This window comes from Myotis yumanensis, unplaced genomic scaffold (assembly GCF_028538775.1).
Source record: "Myotis yumanensis isolate MYYU_CA2020_CCGP unplaced genomic scaffold, mMyoYum1.0.hap1 SCAF_1, whole genome shotgun sequence".
Classification (NCBI taxonomy): Eukaryota; Metazoa; Chordata; class Mammalia; order Chiroptera; family Vespertilionidae; genus Myotis; species Myotis yumanensis.
Genome location: NW_027223752.1, coordinates 91,061,309 through 91,086,812, shown reverse-complemented (window position 1 = coordinate 91,086,812; position 25,504 = coordinate 91,061,309). Strand labels below are relative to the sequence as shown.

The window sequence follows — 25,504 nt, the reverse complement described above, 5'->3', positions numbered from 1 at the left end:
TTTTATAGCACACCTCCATATAAAAATCACACCAAAATAACATCTTATCAAAATTAACAAAAATGCAATGGAGGTGGAATGAAAAAGAGGCATTTAAATAAAAAATATCAGAGATTTACAAAGACATACTCTCAGATATACCTTGCAATGAATGTACAAAGTCTAAAATACAAATCTGCAGCCAAATGCCAAAGGAAAAGTCTTAATATATTAATATCAATTAACATTTCAGAGGTGATATTAAAGAGTGTATTTTCAACTCTTTTAAATAAAAACTTAAACCTTTTAAAACTTCAGTGGTACAGTTTAGTTAAAAGCTCAGCATAAGGAATCAGTAAGATTACTTGTGGGACCCTGTCCAAGTTGTTTAATCCTTGTATGCCTCAGTTTCCTCACTTGAAAAATAAAAATAACAACACCTATTATACAAAGTCGTGTGGATTAAATGAGATGATGCAGTTAAACAGTATAAGGCTTAAAACATAGTAAATATTGAATAACAGGTAGCAGTATTTAGTAGTATAGAATTATCTAAAGATAAAAATTAATTCGACCTATTTAATTTGATATTTTCTACATTTGGGTAACTAATACACCAGACTTAGGCTTTACTAAAATAAACTAATTTAAAAGGTCTAACATTTATTTCTAAGGACATATGTATAGGCTTGGTAAAAACAAAACAAAAAAAATAAATAAAAAGAGGATGTTTTAATTCACCATTAGTAATTTCTTTTTTGGTAGACTTTTTGTCAACATAAAATTAACTAGTATTATGTAAAACAACTATTAAATACACACGAACATCTATAAATATAAATTAATACAGTATTATTTTCAAACTATGAATGATCACATAGCATTAACACATTTTTTAAAATCAATTAAGTAAAGTTTTACAGGAAACAAAAGATTCTACAGGGATAAGTTTCATGCCTTTCTTATTTATAATTTTTCTAAAATTTAACCACTTGAAAGAACATATAAAGTCAGAGGGTAGCTGCCTTAAACAGTATTAAGGAGACACTGATAGTCTTTGAAATGACTGACATCATGACAGTTATATGCTGTGAAGAATCTGGCAATCTCTGAGCAAGTAACAAGAGGGAAAATTTAGTTAGTAATGGAGAAATGAAGAGGAATGAACAGGTTGTCAAACAGCCACCAGCAGTATAAAACTGTCTTTTAACAACAGAAATCCTGACCAAAATGAACGACATGGGATAACTCTGCAATGACTGTGAAAAAGGCAAGAATACAATTCAATCAGCATAAAAGTAATCACAACAAAAATAATTACTGTATCTCATTAAATAGAAAACACAATGGAGTATAAGGTTCACCATTATTTTACACACCACCAAAGAAAAAATAATAATTAAACATGATGCCAAGATGTTACTGATTAGAAAATACACTCCAATTTCAGAGATATTAAAATTTAAAATATGTTTTAAAATCAAGTAAATACAGTATCTGCCTCAATAATAAATAGGAGTCAAATCCTATGAAATTCCCAGTAATATCTATAACCCTTCCTCCCTCATAGCCTGCTTGGGATCTGTTCAAATCTTCTTAGAACCTGAACAGTTCTGCCAAGCTTCTAACCTCTAACTCTGACCCATAATTCCCCATCTGCACTTGAAGAGACAGGATAAGTCCTTGCCCACCTGACAAGGGCCACAGCTCTATGAATCTCTCCTAAGGGCCCAGTAGGTAATCTTACGTTACCTTTACAAGTCTCCTTAACTATGACTACAGGAGACAAGGCCCTACCTTTTGTAATTACCCTTATCCTAGACCAGGGGTGAGCAACCTTTTTGTGAGTACGTGCCAAAACCAGCAAAATCTCTGACTCAAAATTCTTCTGCGTGCCAACCCTAATTTTTTGAGAACATGTTACGCCTACTTGATATCTCTTAAGGTGTACGTATGTGAAGAACCTTAAAGAAATAATAAAATTCATTCGAGTGACAAAAACACAGTATATGATGATGAAAATACATTTATTTTTTAATATATACATGTTATGTAAAATTATTTATTTATCTAAGATGCACCTACACTGAATTTATCTGAAAAATAAAGAAGTCGATATTAAGAAAAAAACTGTAAATGGAAGATTATAAGAGAGGGTTTCACGTGCCAGCAAAAGTTACTGGTGTGCCATGTTTGGCACGCGTGCCAGGGGTTGCCCACCCCTGTCCTAGACTCTGCTCAAATCATTGTGGGTTATATTTTAAAGTCTGTACCAACAACACCAAAAAATTGAAAAGTCAGGAATTCTTCTGAACTATTCAAGGTAGAAAAAGGATATTATGAGAGTTTGGCAATTAGCCTCCTTTTAATTTATTCATTTTCTAGGGAAATTATTTTAGCCTCACTGGTTTTTGCTGCTAATAAATTATGTCTGAGATCATTTTCTCCCCCTTTCCTCAATATATTACTGGCTTGGTACATTTTCTATCAGTGCTGCCTTTTGCACTGATTGCTGACTTCAACTGAAAGAGACAGTTCATTTTGTCAATGTTCTTATAAACAAGCCATGCTTCCTATTTATGTCAGAGGTGCAATTAGAGCCCGCCCACCCTTATATTAAACTACCGGAGGACCTCTATTATTTCTTTCTGGTAGATATTTCCGCTGGTAGATACGCAAAGAAAGAAATGGGAAACATTTCTCTGTGTTGTCAGACACAAAATAATATCCAAGCATCTTTGCTTTATCAATGAAACACTGGCCAAGTTTAAACCACAATGATGACTTCAATTTCCTGGTACCTGCCTATCTTTTCTCTTTCTTACTTCCTTTCCTGCTCTCTTTTTGGATTCTGGACAGAAGTAACTGTCCTTCTTTTTCAAAAAATAATTATTTATTGTTGAAAGTATTACATGTCTCCTTCCCTCCCCCCACTGACCACCTCCAGCCCTTCAGAGCCCTATTGTCTGTGTCCATGGGTTATTGTACATATATACATATAAGGTCTTTGATTGATTACCTCCCACCCTTCCCTGACTTCCCTCTGGGATTCCACACTCTGTTCCATGCTTCCATGTCTCTGGATCCACTCCGCTCATCAGCTTATTTTGTTACTTAGATTCCACATAGGAGTGCGATCATGTGATACTTGTCTTTCTCTGGCTTATTTCACCTACCATGACACTCTCCAGGTCCTTTGAAGTATTTGTTCTAGCTCTGGAACCTGTGGATTTCCTTGGGTAGAATGGACATTTTAATGATTTGATTCTACCAATCCATGAACACGGTATATTCTTGTTTATACCTTCTTCTATCTCTTTTTTCAACATCCTATAGTTTTCCAAGGTCTTTTGCCTCCTTGGTTAAGTTTATACCTGAATAATCAACCGAAGACTGGCTGGAGAGAACCCTGATGCCCAAGGACTGGGACAGAGGGGCGGAGGAGCAATATGGCTTCTGGTGCACCTACAGCAACTGAAGTTCCAGGGAAATATCTCAGCTGTGGGATCTAATCCCCATGCTAGGCCCCCCAGCAGAGAGCACGAGAACTGAGAAGGGTACCCACGTAACATCTGGCTGTGAAAAGCAGCAGGGTTGCTGTCTGCCAGGGAGCAATGGATGGAAATTCAGGCACCCTCTTAAAGGGCCAATGCAATAAATTCCCTGTGGAGCCACCCACTTTGTGCTCCAGCAGAGGGAGGGCAGAGTGGACTGGAGCTGTGTGAGCAGAAACCTGGACTGGGTGACCTGAGTCTACACCTTTAATCATTCCTGGAGTGTGGGTTAGCCTATAAAGGGCCTGAGAATATGTTTTTCACTCAAAAGAAAAGAGCCAATCAAAGTAAACCAAGCTTTGAACTGGGAGAAAAGGGAAGATCAGAGATGAGAAACCTACTGTACTGAAGTTCTAGGAAAGAAGATATAATTAGATAGGCAAAGAAGCCGAACCTTACCAAAGCGGGGAGCCAGTATGAAGAAGTAGCTAATGATATACCAAATGGGGGAAGGGGAGATGAAATGCTAATTCCTGCATCCAGCACAGAGCAAAATGTGATTAAAATACCTAAAACCTAAGGGAGAAATTCAAGGAATTGATGGCCAAGAATGGTCAAGTACCTTCCTCTTCCAAAGGTACCAGAACTAGGGCTAATCACTGATGCAGAGCACAAGGTAATCTGGCTCAGCTGTGTATAATCACAGAGCTGCAGTGGGAGGCCTTCCCTGAGTGGTAGGTTAGAAGAGAAGTTCTGAGAGTCAGGGCCTTAAAAGTTGCTCCAACCTAAAACTACACAGAACAAGAAATGAGAATATCAGTGGTTGACAATGGAAAATAAAAACTCTCCTTTTTTAGCACTTCCCTTGCTTTGTTTTATTTATATTGTTTCTTAATGATTTACCCTTTAAATCTTCGGATCACTAAGTAGTTTTATCAAGTGAAAAGTGTTTCTACACCTGTGTTAACAGACCAGAACACAAGAAAACATTGATGAAGTAATGACCAGATCTGCTCTAACACTTGAGAAATTTGGCATAAATGACTTATGGTGGGGGGGGTTGGGGACCATTGGTGCCAGCCAAAGAAAATATAAGAGTTTTCTTCTTACATATCTACAATAGCAACATGTAAAACGAGAGCATCACAATACTCAAACCTGCATATATAAGTAATCAGTCATTACAGTGAGTTGGAGGTACTTGTGTAAGTCATTTCTTAAAATCAGCAGAAAAAGAGAAGCATTTCAGTAGGAAAAAATAACCAGCAATTGATATTCATAGGCTGTTTCCTAACTCCTGAGACCTAGTTCTTTATCCACACTGGATTGTTGACATGGAACCTAAATGAAATCTCTGAAATCTGATATCCTATAACAGTGATGGCGAACCTTTTGAGCTCGGCGTGTCAGCATTTTGAAAAACCCTAACTTAACTCTGGTGCCGTGTCACATATAGAAATTTTTTGATATTTGCAACCATAGTAAAACAAAGACTTATATTTTTGATATTTATTTTATATATTTAAATGCCATTTAACAAAGAAAAATCAACCAAAAAAATGAGTTCGCGTGTCACCTGTGACACGTATGTCATAGGTTCGCCATCACTGTCCTATAACAATACCACCACCTTGAACAGACAACACTATGTAATACTCAGCCTTGTTATTTAAGTTCCAACTTTGATGGTCTTAACTAAAACACTGTAAAACAATATCTGAAAGTCATCAAACTTTTTAACATATCTAAACGTTTGTTTATGACTATAAGTTAATAGTCTGTAACTGAAAGTTTTATGTTACAATTTTGAACTGTCTTACACATCCATGACCCAAACATAGTAAATAGGCAGTAAATGTCTGCTGCTGAAGATGACAAAAAGTCCAATAACATTTTAAAAGCACTACAATAATTATCTGACACCAGTTCAATAAATATTTGTTAAATGAATGAACAAATGCATGGTGATCAAACCCTCTGCTAGATTAATCAAAATGAGCTATTTACTAAATAATACTGTCTCAGAAAAATATTTCAAAGAACTGGGCTTTAGTTATATCTCTATTTACATATTCACTAATATATAGCTTTAAAAGGGAAAGAAGAATTCAAAACTAGCTTAACATATTTGACTCTTTAGACTCAGATTAAGGTCCCAAAGAAATCTAAGAGCAATAGCTGACTTATATAGAAACTTGCTTCATGTTTAAAGAGTTTTTAAGAAAATTATGTCTTAGGTGCCTGAAAGACAACTACTCTGCCCACTTGGATTAACTAGCTTCTAAATTCCTTAATGCTTCACCAAGGCCTAGTAAAGTGTTTTTAAATACGAGACCTGTTAAGTGCCTGGTGATGCAAAAATCATGAAGAGGAATGATTAGAAGGTCAGATGCCCAAAACTGACAATGAAGACAGTCAATAATTTCATTTATAGTTAATGCATAGTCTATGAATCTTTTTCATGCAAGGCAATAAATTTCTTTGGTATATTCAGATATGGTTAACTTAATTATCTTAAGAACATCATTTAATATTTTATCTCTCTGCCTAAGTGTTTGGGAATTTCTAAAACTTAATATATCATACTATAAATCTGGATGAAGAAGGTAATTTATATTAGTTATATAATGTCAAAGAAAAAAAACGGATAATGTCCTTAGAAACTGTTTAAATGATAAATGACTAAAAGAAGGTCATTTGAAATAATTTTCTCATGCCTCCATGTAGAATTCAGTTGAGTACAGACACTTTACTAATATTTAAAGACTAGAGACCTGGTGCATGGACTCGTGCAGTGGTGGGGTCCCTCACACTAGCCTGTGGGGATCAGGCCAAAACCGGCTCTCCAACATCCCCCAAGGGGTTTTGGATTGTGAGAGGGCACAGGCCAGGCCAAGGGACCCCACCACTGCACGATCAGGTCCGGGGAGGGTCCGTGGGAGGGATCAGGGCCTGTCAGGCCTGTCTCATCCAGTCCCAATCGGCCAGACCCCAGCAGCAAGCTAACCTACCAGTCAGAGCATCTGCCCCCTGGTAGTCAGTGCGTATCATAGCAACTGGCCGAACGGTCTGACATTTAGCATATTAGGCTTTTATTATATAGGATAGGATCCAAGATGGCAGTGGAGTAGGTGAATTACACTCACCTCCTCCCAGGACCGAACTAGAATTACAATAAAACCTCAATTTTGCAGATCTCAATTTAACAGACTTCGGATTTAATGGACAAAATGTCCAGTCCATATATCAAATGTGAAAATTAACACCCTATTAATTTTAAAATGCTTTTAACCAAGAGTTGCTTATAATTAAATTAATAGGTTATTTTTTTGTTATTATTTCACTGTTATTTTTGTTTGTTTCTGTTAATCCTCACTAGAGGATATTTTTTTCCCCATTGATTTTTAGAGAAAGGGAGAGAAGGAGAGAGAAACATAGATATAAGAAAGACACATCGATTGGTTGCCTCCCACACTCGCTCAGACCAGGGCCAGGGATCGAGCCTGCAACCGAGGTACATGCCCTTTACTTGAATCGAATCCGAGAACCTTCAGTCCATGGGCCGATCCGCTAACCATTGAGAAAACCAGCCAGGGCCATGTTATTTTAACAAATACTAGCAAACAGGCCATTTGTTGGAAAAAACACTGTAGTAATGTCATCAACATAAATAAATATTACACATCTACAACTATAATCTACATATTTAAACCCAAGAGTCACTGCTCGTAAACAATGTTCGGTGAATGATTAGCACGTGACCACACCGTAAGGCGCTCAGTAATTGTTCCTGTGGTCCTGTGGCATGACTTTCTGTAGTAGTTGTCTCACACATACAGGCAGATGTTCCAATATGAGCTAAGCCAGGCCCAGTCACCTGCATTTGTTTACTTGTGGTGTCTGGTGAATGCATACAATTACCTGACATATTCAGTATAAATTTAAAATTACTGTAATATATATAGAAAGCTTTTCTGTGAAATTAAACTTTTCATACATACTTAATTTTAATTACACTAACATGTCTACATAAGTAAAAACAGGTAAACTAATTTGTCAATTTTTTAACATACACATTAGGAAAACCTACTTTATTATATAATGGACTTTCAGCTTAACGGACACCCCCTCACCCGAATTAGTCCCTTATATCGAGGTTTTATTGTGCAACTAAAATATAGAGCAATTAACCTGAATAACCAACAGGAGACTAGGTGAACAGAAGTGTTATAACCAAGGATTTACAGAAGTCTTATCGAGACTAACAGGAAGAGCAGAAAATCCGAAGGGTATCTCAGCTGCAGAAATCCCCCTGAGAAGCATGGGTTCTCGACCACACACCGGGCTCGCTAGCCCAGAGCACCAGAGGCAGAAAGAGGTGTCAACATAACATCTGGCTGTGAAAATCAGTGGAGATTCTGTCCAGCAAAAAGAGACACAGGTGGCCTCTTCAAGGGTCAGTGCTGAAATTCTTGTTCCAACCAGTCACACCGCAGACACCATCTTTCTTGGGTCAAGCACTTCCCTTCTTATGGCATCAGCCTGGGATAGAGCAAAAGACCCACCTTCTGGGCTCCCTTTAGCCCCACCCTATGGAGGAGTCAGCTGCCTGGGACCAGAGTGTAGAGGTCTGAGCAGACTCAGGGGTATCAGTGACTGAGTTGTGTGGCTCCAGAGCTGGGGCCATTTACCCCACCTTTCCATAAGGCTGACCTGTGCCTCCTCCACATAGAACATTCACTAGCCCCATCCTCCTTACTCCCGGCAGCTCTGCCCAACTCAGCTTGGGCTCCCCAGAAGGTCCTGGCAGAATATGGGACAAACTGGGTTGTGTTACTCTAGGATGGGGGCCATTTTCCCCTCGCACGCCAGACTGAAACAGAATTAATCCTTCACACAGCCAAATCTTGGTCTGTTTGGAATGGTAAATTCTGCTGGCCTAACCCTAATGACTCCATGAGACCTCACCCCAATAGGAAGGTGTGCAGGCTCCCAGAGGGTTGCAGCTAGACTTGATTTACACTGGTACTTTTGCTGAGTCGCCTCAGACCCACCACTGGCACCAAGTTTGAACATGTACCAATCTGGTGAACACCACTTATCCCTACATGGTGACTCACTGAGAACCTACCTTATGCAATTCAAGTACCGCCAGAGGCACTTTCAGTGACTGAGTCCAACAGGAAGGCAAAGGAAGGTATAGGAGGATCTCAGGGTGCCTTGGGCCTTTTGCTGACCTGCACCTGGGCTCGGTACTGGTGGAAGCTGGCCTTGGTGTGCAGCGTGGTCCTTACATGCTCACCCAGGCCCAGCAGAGGCAACCACAAACTATGGATTGCTTTGTAGCTCCAAACAGATTGCCACGGCCAGTCACAGACAGCATCTGAAACTGACCTGCACCAGAGTCCTCCCAAGAAACCCCAGAACCAACACACCTTGTAGCCAGCTTCAAACATCAGAGCAGGATCCGATTAACTTCACAAGTGGAATACTCAAAGGGAAATCATGGCAAGCACCAGACCCTGCTGAGGCAAATTTCACTTCATGTTGTCAGCACCTGCACAGCAGCTTATACACTGTGGTTGGGGTCAGTTCTCACCATCAGCCAGCCTGCAGGGGTGACCCCACACACCAAAGAAGCAAGACTCAATTACAACTGGAGGGGCTACATAACTCACACCAGGGACATTCCAGGAGCACGCAGCTCAGGGGATTAAGGAGACTACGCTACTGGGTCCCAAAGGACACCAACTATATAAGGCCACCCTACCAAGACTATGAGACATAGCAGATCTACCTAATACAGAGAAACAAAGACAAAATGGGTTAGGCAGCCAAAACCACGCCGCCCACGAAAAAAGAGACAAAATCTCCAGAAAAAGAGTTAAATGAATTGGAGACAAGCAATTTATCAGATACAGAGTTCAAAAAACTTAGTAAGAACTTCAACAAGAAGATAACAAGCATAAAATAGGATATCCTATATAATAAAAGGCTAATATGCAAATCGACCGAACAGCAGAATAACCTGTTGGAAGCCGGTCCACCCTAGCTGCTTGACACAGTCACTGCAGGGAAGAAACATCTGCACAGCATATGTTTCAAGGGACCTGGCGTATATGGCATACTGTTCTTAATATGTTTGCTCCCCTTCTTAGCGCTATTTGTTTTAACCAAGGTCACCTCTCCGAGAAAGGTTGTTTCCCCAGGTGGGGATTTTTCCCTGGAGTTAGGGATTAACAGGACTAAGGAAGGGAATAAATCAGTAAAACCCCTTAACTAAGTGCCAGGCAGGTAGTTAATCACCTTAACTATGAACAATCACGCTTAAGCTACAAAATCTTTACTTAGGATAATCTCCTTCAATTACTTCCTTGTAGCTTAACAGAACAGTAGAGTAGTGGCCTTGGAATGGAGATAACAAATGCCCTAACCTTTGGAATAGAATGGATAGGATTAAAATCAAATGGTATAAATACAGATGTAACAGGACAATAAAGAGAGAACCTGGCTAGAACCCAGCTAGAGAACCTGGCTAGGCTGCTGATCAACTGAACGCTGTCTCTATGTCATTCCTTCTTCGCTGACTCCATCCACACCTTTGGGAACCCCTGGACCTGCTGGAGTTGGACCCCGACAATAACCGGTCACTATAATGCGCACTGACCACCAGGGGGCAGATGCTCAACACAGGAGCTGTCTCCTGGTGGTCAGTGTGCTCCCACAGGAGGAGCACCGCTCAGCCAGGCTCATGGCTGGTGAGCGCAGCAGCAGTGGCGGGAGCCTCTCCTGTCTCTGCAGCAGCAGCAGCAGCACTAAGGATGTGTGACTGCCGGCTCAGTCGGACATCCCCCAAGGGCTCCCGGACTGCGAGAGGGCACAGGTTGGGCTGAAGGACCGCACCGTGCCTCCCCCAGTGCACGGAATTTGTGCACTGGGCCTCTAGTAGAAATCATGAAAGAGAACCAGTCAGAAATAAAGAATATGATATCTGAAATGAATAATACACTAGAAAGAATGAATAGTAGGTTGGATGAAGCAGAGGACTGAATCAGCATTTTGGAAGATAAGGTATCAGAAAACACAGAATCAGGTCATCAAAAAGCGGGGGAAAGTGTCATAAAAATGAGAATAGTATAAGGGACTATGACACAACATGAAACTTAACAATATCCACATCATAGGGGTACAAGAAGGAAATGAGAGAGCAAGAAATTGAGAATTTATATGAAGAAATCATGACTAAAAACTTCCCTCACCTGGTGAAGAAAAAAGACACCCAAGTCCATGAATTGCACTGAGTTCCAATCAAGATGAATCCAAAGAGTGCCACACCAAGACACATCATAATTAAAATGGCAAAGGTTAAAGACAAACAGAATCATAAAAGCAGCAAGAGGAAGACCAGTAGTTTTATGTTCAATGGAGGTCCATAAAACTGTCAGCTGATTTCTCAATAGAAACATTTCAGACCAGAAGGGATTGGCATGAAATATTAACATTTACTAAACCTCTGTTACTTTAAACATTAAATACAGGAAAGAATATGGTTGTTAATTATGCTGTTAAGCACTGGGAAAAATACACCTATAATAACTTCTGGTATAATCACTTGCCATTTGAGAAATGATGTATCCAACTTCCTTTGGCTCTTCCCATGGGGACGCTTAGGGAGTTCTTTTTTTTTTCATTTTATACAGGATTAAGCAGAGCTTAGCCCACACTCAAAAGCAAGATTCTTTAGGAAACCAAAGGCTGAGAACTTTCCTTATTCAGAACTGAAATTCCATTGTCAGGGAAATCACTAATACCAAATATCAAGGGAAAACGTCTCATTCCTATTGCAGGATCAGCTAAAGTGAAACTGCTTCTTTAGTTGCTAGGAAACAACCAACTCATTATATGCCATTATCAAAACCCTAGAGAAGAAAACTGGCATCTGCTTCACATTTGGGGTTACTGGAGATTGAACTAAAAGCACTGAACCTGCTGCCAAAATCTCCGGTCTCCAGGGCTTACATTGTGACCACAGCAGGTGCTGACACCAGACTAGCCTTTGAAGTTTTCCTTTTTGTAGATCCTTTTCTAATAACTACACTTATATTTCCTATATCCCACATTTTCAAACTCAAAGTTTCTAAGACAAGACTTCCACATTTGAGTTAAGTATATCTATGTTGAGCACAATTTAGAAAAAATAAGTAGTACTCAGGAATCTTAATAACAGAAAAGTTTTAAACTATTAGCTATTCATTGAATGAAAAGTACTAGATATTTATGCCTTTAGTTATTTAGAGTCAAAATCAAAAATAAGAGAAAAGTGTTTCAAAATCAGGAAAATAAAAAGGAACACATACTGCCCTAACCGGTTTGGCTCAGTGGATAGAGCATCGGCCTGCGAACTGAAAGGTCCCAGGTTCGATTCTGGTCAAGGGCATGTACCTTGGTTGCGGGCACAGCCCCAGTAGGAGGTGTGCAGGAGGCAGCTAATCGATGTTTCTCTCTCATCAGTATTTCTAACTCTCTATCTCTCTCCCTTCCTCTCTGTAAAAAATCAATAAAATATTTTTTTTTTAAAAAAAAAAAAAGGAACACATACTGACAAATCTAGTACTCAAAATGACATGGCAGCTTTTATCTGTCTAGTTTTCCTAATTGATCATAAAGTTTAACTTCTCTTTCTATGGCCTAGCTTGCTTTCTCATAATGCATCACAAAATACTTTAATGAACATAACCATATTTATTCATCAGTCTCTTCCCTTCCTTTCAGCAGATAAAGTTGGAAGGAGGTTGGGTGAAATTATGCAGATAAATGACGAGACATTGGCAAGTTGAAGCGAGACTCCCTATACTACTGCTTCTGTGTCCAGAAGAACAGGTCACTTTCAGAAGATGCCGTTGGTAAAAAAGAAGGCGACAAACCACTGTCCTTCACCAAATTACAAAGAATAATCCTGGTAGGGCTCGCCCACCTTAATGTAATCCTTTGCCCCACCTCTTACTCTAATGCTCACCTAATTTCAGTTACTCAAACCTGCCACTCTTAACTAAATAATATTCCCTTGATATTACTTCATACTTTTAATCTCAAACAACTCAGTTCTACTCCATCACCATGCTTACCTTCTCCCAACCTGATCTTACCCACCTTCCTTTGTGTTTTATGAAACATCAGTTCTGCCTAGGGTTGCCAGATTTATCAAATAAAAGCAGAGGAGCCTCACTTAGATCAGTTTAAATATCATATACACAACAAATAATTTTTAGTGTGAGCAATTGGAACATACCCATACTGTGAAAAAGTATTCACTGTGTATCTGATACTCAAACTTAACTACATATATCCCGCATTTTATCTGGCAACCTTATTACCACCCTACTGTGAGGTACCTTGATCCTTGACATTTTTCTCACTTTAATACTGCTTTTCCTCAGTAATACATCATTTCCAAATTTCATCCACAAAAAAAATGCCTAACCTTTCTAATACCCCTCCTTCTCTAAACAAAACCAATTTATATATGACTTTTCACATCAATACCTCTCTCAGCTTCTCAATCACTTCTACATCACAAGTGATTTTCTTTTTTTTTTTATATGATTTTTTAAAAATATATTTTATTGATTTTTTACAGCGAGGAAGGGAGAGAGATAGAGAGTTAGAAACATCGATGAGAGAGAAACATCGATCAGATGCCTCCTGCACACTCCCTACTGGGGATGTGCCCACAACCAAGGTACATGCCCTTGACCAGAATCGAACCTGGGACCCTTGAGTACACAGGCTGACGCTCTATCCACTGAGCCAAACCGGTAAGGGCCACAGGTGATTTTCAATTATTTGGATCCTCCAAATTTACCCAGTCTCCTGATACCTCCTGACATGTCTTCCTGACAATCAGGCCTTGACTTCAGTGTTTCCCGAATTAGTGCCCTAGATATTTTTCTCCTTTAGACATTCTGCCATGCCAATCCTGTATCCAAACACAGTTTTGTCCATGTCAACTTTAAGTGTCATAGAGTAGCTAAAGAGTTGGCAAAACTAAAAATTCTGATATTTAGCATCCATTGGGCCCTTGCTGCTACACAGGCATCCTATCATTCATATCCTCATCTCTTTTATTATTATTATTATTCCTCTGAAAGCAGTTAAAAAGCACTGCCTCTGGACCATCAGAGGCCCAAACCTGATTTCAGAGCCACCAGCATTAGTTATTGTGACCTGGGATAATCTATTAATAAAGTAAGAACTCCTTGGCCCTCCCTTGGACATACTGAAGAAAAATCTTTAAATGGGAGAATAGAACATGGAGAATAAATCTGAATTTTCAACTAACTCCACAGATAATTTTTATGAATACAGAAATTTGTGGTGATCCAAGATGGTAGAAGCTACATTCAACTCTTCCCAGGACCAAACTGGAATTACAACTAAAGTATAGAAACATCATCCTAAATAACTAACTGAAAACTAGGTAGGGAGAAGCCTTATAACCAAGGACTTACAGAGGAGGCCACAACAAGACTGGTAGGAGGCGCGGAGGCACAAGAGGGCTGGCCAAGCTCTCACGGGCAGCAGCTGAAGTTTTGGAGAAATATCTCAGCTGTGGTGAGTGGTCCCCCTGAGAAGTGTGGGGTCTAAACCCCAAGCCTAGATCCCAAGCCCAAACCACCAGAACCAGGAAAGGTGCACAAAATATATTGCTATAAAAAGCAAAGGGTTTCTGTCTGCCAAGAAGAGATGGCTAGAAACACAGACATCCTCTTAAAGGGCCAATGCACAAAATTTCCTTCACAACCACTCACCCTGGGCTCCGGCAGAGGAAGGGCAGAGCATACTAGAGTTATGTGGGGTTGATGGCTCTGAGGAGATAGCTGAGAGGATTCCTGTGCTGAGTCATTCCTCCAAACTACAGAAGCCATCTTTCTCAGGCAAAGCATCACCTCATGCAGCATCAGCCTGGGGGAAAGCAATAGCCCCACCACCCATTGGAATTCCTCTCATCCCACCATGTAGAGCTTATGCCCTACTGGGGAGTACAGCCCAAGGCTCTTTAGTGACTGCACCTAACAGACAGCCTGTAAGCGAAGGCTGATCTCTGGGTACTTTGACCTGCCCTGGGCCTGGTGCTAGTAAAAACAGACCTTGGTGCACAGCTTCTTTCCACATGCACGCAGGCCCAGCAGAGGGAGCTACAAACCATGAATCGCTGATAGCTCCACACAGGTTGCCCAGGACCTGTCACAGAGTCTGACATCTGTCTGTACCACAGTCCCTCCAAAGAGGCCCAGAACCAGTACACCCAGTGCCCAGTTCCACACAACAAAAGAGCAGGATCCAGTAAGCTTCATAAGCAGCATATCCACAGGGAGATCTCAGCAGGCACCAAACTGCTGAAGCGAATTCTACTTTGTGTGATCAGCACTTGCACAGCAGCCTGCACACTATGTTGTGGGTTGAGCCTGTCAGCCAAACTAAGGGTCAATCCCACACATGAACAGACCACAGGTCACCTACTACATAGGGCCACTGTAACAGACAGGAAGTCATGGCATTTCTACCTGATACATAGGAACACACACGAAGAGACAGCCAAAATCGGGAAACAAAGAAACAGGCACCAAATGAAAGAATAATGAAATTCTCCATAGAGCTAAATGAAATAGAGGTAAGCAATTTATCAGATATAGAGTTCAGAGTAATGATTACAAGGATGCTCAACAGCATGAAAAATGACATAGAAAACATAAAAAAAGGACCAGTCAGAAATTAAGAATGTCATATCTAAAATAAATAATACACTGGAAGTACTAAACAGTAGGCTCGATAAAGCAGAGGAGTGAATCAACTATTTGGAAGACAATGTAATAAAAAATACCCAATCAGAACAGCAAAAAGAAAAAAATTATATAATGCTGGCAATTAACACAATTATTCTATACTCTCTGACAGTATTCAGCAGTAGATAAAAGAGGTTGGGTTATGGCAGGACATTGACTGAGAATATGGAATTGGGATCCTGCCCCTCCTCTCTTACCCAACACTCCACAAAATAATAATAACAACAACAATAATAATAATATACTCTGGTTCCTGCAGACTTCTGATCCTTTCACCTCTTTTCTCAAAACATTTTCTTCATTTATAAAAGCAGGTACTAAATATAAGTTTGAACTTCAGGCACAACCTTTTTGTCGCCTAATTAATTTGTACTATCAGAGTTTTTTTAAATAAGAGAAAGTTTATTTAGAAAGTTAGAGGCAAAGAAGAGCCCTCGGAGCTTAGGAGAGAGAAAGGTAAAGGTGACTAGCCTGGGGAGAACAAAATGGGGAGAGGAAAGGTGCCGGTTCCAGGAGGAAGAGCTTGCTGTACTATCAGGTTCAATCTCACTAATTCTGCGGGAAACTCCCTTTGCCCCTCTCCTGAGGGCACATGCACACATGCTCTCTCTTCCATCCTCAAGGGCTCACCAGCAATGATGCTTTTGTCACCTGTTGGAATTAGAGATTTAAAAGGGCCCCTGTGATTTTAAAAAGGACACACAGAGGTAGAAAAGAGAGAACTCATGCACATCTGGCTGGGGACAGGCAACGGGTATAAATATGGGGATGCTACATCCCTGAGCTGGAAGCTTAGCCTGCATCTGCATCTCTTTTTTTATTTTTTAATCCTCACCTGAGCATATGTCTTTCATTGATTTTGAGAGAGAAACATCAATCTGTTGCCTTCCCTACACACCCCAACTGGAGATCAAACCCACAACCTGGGTATGTGCCCTGACTGGGAATCAAACCTACAACCTTTTGGTGTAAAGGACGTTGCTCCAACCAACTGAGACACCCGGCCAGGGCTTTTTTTAAAAATTGTATCTCTGTATCTCTTATCACTGACTTGAATCTCTAAAAGTCTATGGACACTGTGGAAAGCTGAAGTATTTCTACCGTCGGTGGCCATTCATAAAGGTTTGGGAGGAATTCTTAATCATTTCCTATTGGGAATTATAACACTAATATAGAAGGGGAAAATTCATATTTAAAACATTCTCACAACAAAATAAGATATTTCCTTTTGGTGTTTCCAACTTTCTATTGACTCTAACTTTTATTATAAACTGAAATGAGATTTGCTTAGAATTTCCTTTGAAAAAAAAAGAGAGAGAAAGAGGGGCTGTTACCCACACAAATCAAGTACAAGGTCAACAAGGAATTGGCAGAGAAAGGGTGTTCTTGAGAGTAAAACTGAAATAACCTATTTTGGAAACTGAATGTAAAAGAAGAAGAGATGCAGCCAAGAGACTTAAATAAATGTACTAGGAATAGGATGACACTGAGTCCAGAGACAGAAGAGTACATTTATCATACTCAAGCAGCAGAAGAAAGACATGATGTTACAATGAAAAAAGAAGAGTTTCAGAATTCAAGACATATTTCATCTACTTGATTCACAACTGGAAATAATTATATGTGTGTGTGTGTATTATGAATACATACATAGGAATATCTGTGATTAGAATTGTCAACCTATAGCATAGTACCTGACCCAAAGTAAAATCTGAATATGAGGTAACTACTATAAATAGGTGGAGAAAATACAAATTACTTATTACATTTTCCTAGAATATAATTAATAAATTCACAGCTACTAAGAAAAAAAATAAATTTATTCCCATAAATAACATATAGTTCTTCTGATATTTTAGATAATCCAATCAACTGTTCTCTTCCTTAAGAATTAATTGAAGTTGATTGGGCAGATATTATATACACAAATATATAGCCATATGTACTCAAGGTAAAACAAAATTTTATTTTGTTCTAAAGCACTATAGCTTCTATAATTTTTTCTATATCTGAGTAATTTCTGCACTGCCCTTATAACTCATATTGGCCACAATGAGATTAACCATAAATCTGAAGAAGGCAGATTACTTATAAAATAGATTTCCCCATCTTACTGCAGCCTCAACAGAGCAACAGAACAATATAAAATAAGACACTGGATTTTTAGTACTCATAAATAATGGGGAAGATTAAATCACTAACAGTGAAATTTGATTTTGGCACCACATAACTCATTATACATTCAGTTTATCAACTGGATTCTTTTGCAAAACATCTGAAACCTAAATGCAAATTTTAACAGCTCTCCAATAAGCAGCTGTATTAACCACAGTGTGCCAATGATAAAATGATACTCAATGCAAGTTTCTTACCTGCCTCAACAGTTTTTCAATGGCTGACATTACCATAAGGCCTCTCCAAACAACTGGTGCAGTCTCTTCAACCAGGAAGCCCATAGACATACTACAACAGTAAATCAAAAAGACAACTAATTTACATAAGTTAATCAACAGTATTCTGAAAAGAAGTATAAAGTAAAAAAGATATGCTCACCAAGCAATACCATAATTCAAAAGAGGCTTCATTAGGTTGTCTGAAATTAAAAAAAAAAAAATCTCTTTGAGAAGAGTCGTATATAAACATAATGATTTGTTCTCATCAAAGAGTGCCAAATTAAAACACAAATAGACTACTCATACTCCTGCTCTTTTAACCTCCAACTAATTCATCTCACTTTACAACAGTTTAAACATTTGTCAAGCATAAAACTAATATTTCGAATAGATATAACTTCTAAAAATGGTTGAGATATTGTTTTATTGAGAACAATTCGTCTAGCATTTTCAAATATGCTTTTAGAAATACCTCAATAATGTTGTCCACCAATTTTGTTCACATATATAGATACATAGGTTACATACACATGCTTTAAAAAATAGCCTCAATAAATAATGTTGTCCACCAATTTGGTTCACATATATAGATTACATATATATGCTTATCTAGGATGCTTACACACATGTGCACACACAAACTCATCTAATCAGTTCTCCCTATTTCTTTTTTTTTATATATTTTATTGATTTTTTACAGAGAGGAAGGGAGAGGGATAGAGAGTTAGAAACATCGATGAGAGAGAAACATCGATCAGCTGCCTCCTGCACACCCCCTCCTGGGGATGTACCCGCAACCAAGGTACATGCCCTTGACCGGAATCAAACCCGGGACCCTTGAGTCCACAGGCCGATGCTCTATCCACTGAGCCAAACTGGTTAGGGCCCTATTTCTTATTTTTTCTTTACTTGGAGAATTTGAAAAGTATACAACACCAAAAAGTAGGAAAACTTTATTTTGTACCTTAATATAATAAAAGCCATAAATAAAAAATCCACAGTAAGCATCACACTTTAAGAACAAGGAAAAGAAAAGGATATCCCCTTTGGTCACTTCTAGTCAACATAATATTGAAAGTTATAGCCAGATAAATTAGGAAAGAAAAATAAATAAGTGGGATCCAAGTTGAAAAGGAAAAAGTCAAGTTCTCTCTGTTCATAGATGATATAATCCATGTATATAAGCTATGATGCACACTGACCAGCAGGGGGCAGACACTCAACACAGGAGCTGCCCCCTGGTGGTCAGTGCGCTCCTTCAGCCAAGCTCCCATGGCCAGCCAACCTCCCGCAGTCCCTCTCTACCCCCACCCCCACTGGCCAACCTCCCATGGCCCCTCCCTTCAGCCAACCTCCCGCAGCCCCAATCGGCCCCGACCACTGGCCAGGCCAAGAGACCCCACCCGTACACGAATTTGTGCACCAGGCCTCTAGTCCTATATAATAAAAGCCTAATATGCAAATTGTCCCCTTGGGCAGTCGTTCGACAGCTTGCTATGACGTGTGCTGACCACCAAGGGCCGGCGCAGAATATGGCGGGCATCGGCAACGCACTGCAACCTCTTGTCGGCTACCTGGGGATGGGGGTGACAGGGATGGAGGTGTGGTGAGAACACAGGGTGTCCACCAAGCTTGCTCTCACTCCCCGTTACCCTCCCCCAAGACGCCAGGGCTCATGTGCTGGGGAAGCACCCGCACTCAGGTGCCACAAACCCACAAGAAGCCCACCCTGCACCCGCATGGCATCTTCCAGGTGAACCAAGCCACAGCCACTGGAACTGCAGGGGCTGGTCAAGCTCCCCATGGGTTCGCGCAGCAGCTGGTCTGCAAGGCCAGTTAGAAGAGAGTGCACTGCCCACCCAGCTTCCGTGCGGCACAACTGGGTGGCCCAGAAGCCCACACTGTGCCCCGGCCCGTGGCGTCCAGCCACGCTCACCACATCTCCACATGGGGACTCAGGCACCATGACTCAGGCGGAGGGGGACTCACGGGGTCCTGAGGGCCCAGGAGCTGCCCAGGGCCCTGAGGTCAGCTGGAACCTGCCCTTCCACACATGATGCTCGCGCTTCAATTGCCAGCCAGGCCTAGGGACCACACCCGTGAATGATTTTCGTGCACCAGGCCTCTAGTCTTACACATAGAAAACCCTGAATGTTCCACACACACAAAAAAAACACAATTAAAGCTGATAAATGAATTCAGCAAAGTAGCAGGATACAAAGTCAACATACAAAAATCAGTTACATTTCTATGCACTAATAATGAACAATCTGAAATGGAAACTATGAAAACAATTCTATTTATAAGAGCACCAAAAAATCAAATGCTAAAGAATTAACATAACCAAAGAAGTGAAAACTCTTTAAAATGTACAATGAAAACTAAAAAACATTATTGAAACAAAAAAGACATAATAAAAGGAAACATGTATCATGTTCACTAACTGGAATACTTAATATTGTTAAGATGTCAATACTACCCAAAGCATACATATTCAATGCAACCTCTTTCAAAATCCCAATAACATTTTTTATAGAAATAGAAAAATTCCGTCCTGAAATTCATATGGAAAATCAAGGGATTCCAAATAGGCAAGTCAATTTTGGAAAAAGAACAAAGCTAGAGGACTCACACTTTCTGAGTTAAAACTTACAATAAAACTACAGTAATCAAAACAGTGTGGTATTGGCATCAAGGCAGACAAATAGACCAATGGAATAGAATGGAGCGCTCAGATATATCCCTTAGCATACTGGGTAAGGCAAAAGTAGTTGTGAGTATGCACAACACAGAGTTTATTCTTGTATTAATATTTATTCATGATTGTATTATTTTCCTTACAAATAACTATAAACCTACCTTTGCCCTAACCCTGTGGTCGGCAAACTCATTAGTCAACAGAGCCAAATATCAACAGTACAACGATTGAAATTTCTTTTGAGAGCCAAATTTTTTAAACTTAAACTATATAGGTAGGTACATTGTTATTAACTTAATTAGGGTACTCCTAAGGCTTAGGAAGAGCCACACTCAAGGGGCCAAAGAGCCGCATGTTGCTCGCGAGCCGCAGTTTGCCAACCACGGCCCTAACCTATATATACTGGTAATTATAAATAGAATTCGTTAAATATAGAATAGGTACTGTGACCATGTCAAACTGAAAAGCTAAATAAAAAGGAAACAGGCATATGAAAGGCTGCTTTCAAGTTGACATCAAAGATAACTCTGATCTAGAATCAGATCTTTTTGTAGTGATCCCATTGTTAAGTGGTGGACATTTCCATTTACTTGGTATTCGCAGTAAGCCTGAAGCATCTCTGTACCTTCTACTCTATTCCCTGGCTCCAAAAGAAAAAGAAGAGTTTTAAATATAGTTGAACATCAAGGTTCAGAAATACATATTTTTAAAAATTATAAATTAAAATCATATAACTGGAGACATTAAGTCCATTTTTAAAAATGAAGATAGTGTAGCCAAGAATATGCAATCTCACTTCATGAATTTTAAGGATTATTTAAACAGAGTAAATTAATAAACAAAACAGTTTTATAAAAACCAAACCTTTATCCACATTACTCAAAGGTAAAGAACTTTTATAAAGTAGGAAAGGACAGCCTTAGCGGTTTGATTCCGCGGTTGAGCATCAGCCCACAGACTGAAGGATTGAGGGTTTGATTCCAGTCAAGGGCACATACTTTGGTTGCAGGTTCAATCCCTGGCGGGGCCAACCAATCAATCTGTCTCTCTCACATCGATATTTCTCTCTGACTCTACCTCTCTCTTCCATTCGCTCTAAAAATCAATGGAAAAAATATTCTTGGGTGAGGATTAACAACAACAAAAAACATAGGAAAGGACAGCCAGTGAAAAGTTTGTAATATCACTTTCTCACCATCCATTTTCCTACTCCTTCCTTCCTTTCTGAAGCCAAGACTCTTTCTTATGGAAAATTAGGTGCAAGAAAAGAGTTGCATCCACTATTGTTCTTTCAGAAGAATGTCAAGTGACGGTATGATAATGTAGTTCCACCTATTAATATACCCTGAAAAGGTTTAGAATACCCACCTGTGTTCCTAAAATAAAAGAAAATAAGCAAAGGGAAGTAGAATAAAAGAAGGTGATTAAAGGTGAGTACCGGGAAGGTGAGTAAAGATGGGGGAATGAGAAAGGTCAAAACTCAAGTGCCAACCTGGACAGTCAAAGGCAATATTATAATACTGTTTCTAGGAGTGGAAAGTAGGGCATGTAGAATATTAGAGAATGGAGCAGAAAGTAAGACTATGAAGAAAATTTTCTAGTGTTTTTACAAGTACAGTATACACCTACCACTGTTAATATTAAAATGTCATTTATGTTCACCATACTTTCCCCTTTTTGTACCAGCCTGAAACTATATTACCCCATTCCTGACACCCACCCTTCTCAAAGCTGAAAGCCATTCAGACACACATTTCTTAAAATCCAACCTCTTTCCTAATAAAAACTGACCCTTTCTGTTCCAGCCCATCTCTTCCTTAATCAAGATTCTCGTTGTCTCAGGTGGGTGGTTTCCATTAGGAAAATAACCTGATAAAAGTAAACCACATTGAGAACTAAGCTTCAGAGGATAAAAATATTTTTAAATGTTGGGATCATATCTCAGAATCTTATCTACTCTGAGGCTAACATTTTCTTCACTTAATCATTCAAAAAATATTTACTGAGTAACCAGAAGTATAGAGACAAATTTGGCACCCTACTTCTGAATACTTGCCAGTTTCTATTGTAGAGTAAAGAAGTGAAAGGAAGGCTAGAAAAAAAAAAAATAGGCAATAATGGGACTTTAGGTACTGATGATAAATACTTGCTTTACATACTATTATTCCAACAACTCATACACCACCATTCCTGGCCTCCAGCCCACCTTACACCTGACTTCACATCACTAATTGATCATTTTCTTTCCTGCTTAAGCCAAGTACGGACTCAGAATTTTTTAAACATTATGTTTCAGGTAACCAGCTGTTATTTAAGATGAAAACTATGTGTTATCTCCTAGTTAAAGGGAAAGTCAGGCATCTGGGAAGGAACGATTTTAAAGATGACAGAAGGAACCACACTATATTCAGTCTAGAAGAGTAACAAAAATAGCAATTACATTATGTGTCATGCAGCACTGCACAGATACTTTAAAGATATTGTATTTCACTGAATCCTTATAGCAATCCTATAAGGCAAGTACTATCTCCATTTTACAGTGAAGTAGAATGCTATTCCCAGCCTCCTCTCTGCTTATCTAAATTCCCTTCATCCATGGCAGCCTCCAAACCAGCTCTCCATAATCATTCCCTCTACTAATCTCCTCCAGCATCTGACAATAAATGTTATTCTGTGTGATTGTTTATCTTTCTTATGCTTCTATCCTGCCTCCCCAACTAGATACCATATTCCCCTTGCTCAGTACAGCTGGTGCTCAAAAACATATGTTTATATAATGGCCAAAACAATTTTGTAAACAGTCAAAAGTTAATAGATATTAAAAGAAACCTGCACACTCTCTTTTTGGTCATCCAGGCATGTTTTAGTGCAGTAAAATATTATCTATCATAAGCAAATTAGCCACTTACTAGCTGTATGAAATATAAAGTCTTCATATATACTTCGCATGAAGTAGATGAAAATAAAAAATAAACAAAATTTATCTGCCCAAAGTTACTAGTAAGCAGCTAGCAACAAAAGCAGTAAGGATTTGCAATTAGTCCTTTTTCATACTAAGTCTCACATTCTTTCCACATACATATCCAAAGAAGCAGGAAGTAGAAGGTCACACCAACATATATAAGATCCAAAGATGACAACAGTTGGAAGATTAGCTAATCTAGAAGCAGATTTTCCTTCTATTGCTTGATGATACCCAGACAAGTTCCCTGATTTAGCACACTCTGATGCACCAAGTTATGCTGTAATTAATGTGAATCACCTTTAAGTCCATGGTAGCTAGGGTTACCAGCTATAAAATTGCAGTTGACTGTTTTGGGCTATTTTGATATTTTTTAACTAAATTTCTGTAATTCCCAACATTTCTGTTTATATAGTGACATTTCCAACCTTCCTTCTTATCAAATGTTATGACATATAAAAAGTGGTTTTCTTCTATTAGTCTGCCTGGCTCTAAAAAAATCTCAAATTATTTTTAAGTAGCAATAGTGAGCTCAAATACAAGAGATGCAGGAGCTGCTGGGATTTGAAAAATCCTAGCAATGAATGCACAAGAAAGTGAAGAAAGAGACGCAGTCAGTGGCAAGTTAGCAAAACCAAAAGTGACATAGTAACTAGGACGAGAAAAAGATAACTTAGCACATGGCAAGGGCTTCACACAAAACTGCACTTCTTACAGTAACTAAAATGCCTGTTAATGTGAATATTGTGAAGCAACAATAAAGTCTAAACAAAAAAAAATATTAAAAACATAAACAGAATAAAATAAAGAAAATAAACAGATGTATAGCCACAGACAAAACACTAGTTTCAGTGTGGCCTTTATACAAGAATAATAATAAAAAAAAATTGCATACAAATAAGCAAAAGCAATGGATACAGACAATAGGGGAGTGAGGGCCTGTGCTGGGGGCAGGAGCGGGCTGGGAGAGGTCAATGTGGGGAAAAGGAGACATATATAATACTTCCAACAATAAAGAATTTTTTAAAATATATAAACTTAATTTGTTTTAAGAGAAGAAGGGAAAATACCAGTACAAAGAATAAAACTTAAAAGCTATTTTAAGAAGTCTACTGAAAATAGTGATCTAACATTAAAAAAAATGCTACCATAAAGAGATATAACTGTGGAATAATAAACATAAATTATAATAAAAATAAAAACTATAAAAGATAATACATATACTCCTTTCAATAAACACTTTGTATATACAATAAAAGTCTTACTACACTACCCATTCAGTTATACTAGAGTTTTGGGAGCTTATGTGAATGGCTCATGTATCAGAGTATATAGATAAGAGATAAAAGGAAAAAAGTAATAGGAAGCAGAGTCACTGATATGTGACCCCACAGTAAACTGGAGACTGTCCAGAAGGGTAATAAAATTTTGCAATGTTGGATCATTTTGTGATTTTGGTTAGAAGCTGCCGATAAAGCATTTATAGAATAGTAACTGCTTTAAAAATTCCATTCTGTGCCATTCAAGATTATAGGCAAATAATTTATGTAATATCTGTAACTCTAAGAAAGACTATATAAATTAATTTCTATAAAAATGAATTTTATTTTAAAGGATCAATGAACACTCACCACTTAAGAGAATTCTTTTCTTTTTTATTCATTTATTTTTTTTTGCTAAAAGTATTACAAAGGGTATTACATAAGTGCCCTTTTTATCCACCCCACCCTTGACAAACCCCTGCCCTCCCTTACCCCCCAGTGTCTTATGTCCATTAGTTATGCTTATATAGATGCATACAAGTCCTTCGGTTGATCTCTTACTCCCCTCCCTCCTGTCCCCCAACCCTCTCTGGCCTTCCCACTGCAGTTTGACAATCAGTTTGAGGCAGCTCTGCCTCTGTATCTATTATTGTTCAAAAGTTTGTAATGGTCTTTATTATCCATGAATGAGTGAGATCATGTGGTGTTTTTCCTTCATTGACTGGCTTATTTCACTTAGCATAATGCTCTCCAGTTCTATCCATGCTGTTGCAAATGGTATGGGTTCCTTCTTTTTTACAGCAGCATAGTATTCCATCGTGTAGATGTACCACAGTTTTCTAATCCATTCATCTACTGATGGGCACTTAGGCT

At 38.9% G+C, this 25,504-nt stretch overlaps 1 protein-coding gene across 2 annotated transcripts in view; it reads right to left on the bottom strand.

The window, feature by feature from the left end:
- NUBPL (NUBP iron-sulfur cluster assembly factor, mitochondrial) overlaps positions 1-25,504 on the bottom strand; it is a 240,215-nt gene that overhangs the window by 125,977 nt on the left and 88,734 nt on the right. The window contains exons 5-6 of one of the 2 annotated variants that reach the window (XM_070427639.1): positions 17,870-17,909; positions 17,689-17,779 (exon numbers count right to left, since the gene is read on the bottom strand). In XM_070427639.1, the coding sequence (XP_070283740.1) occupies positions 17,689-17,779; positions 17,870-17,909 (131 nt within the window). Of the gene's footprint in view, positions 1-17,688; positions 17,805-17,869; positions 17,910-25,504 lie in introns of both variants that reach the window. The other variant, XM_070427647.1, reaches the window with a different exon arrangement.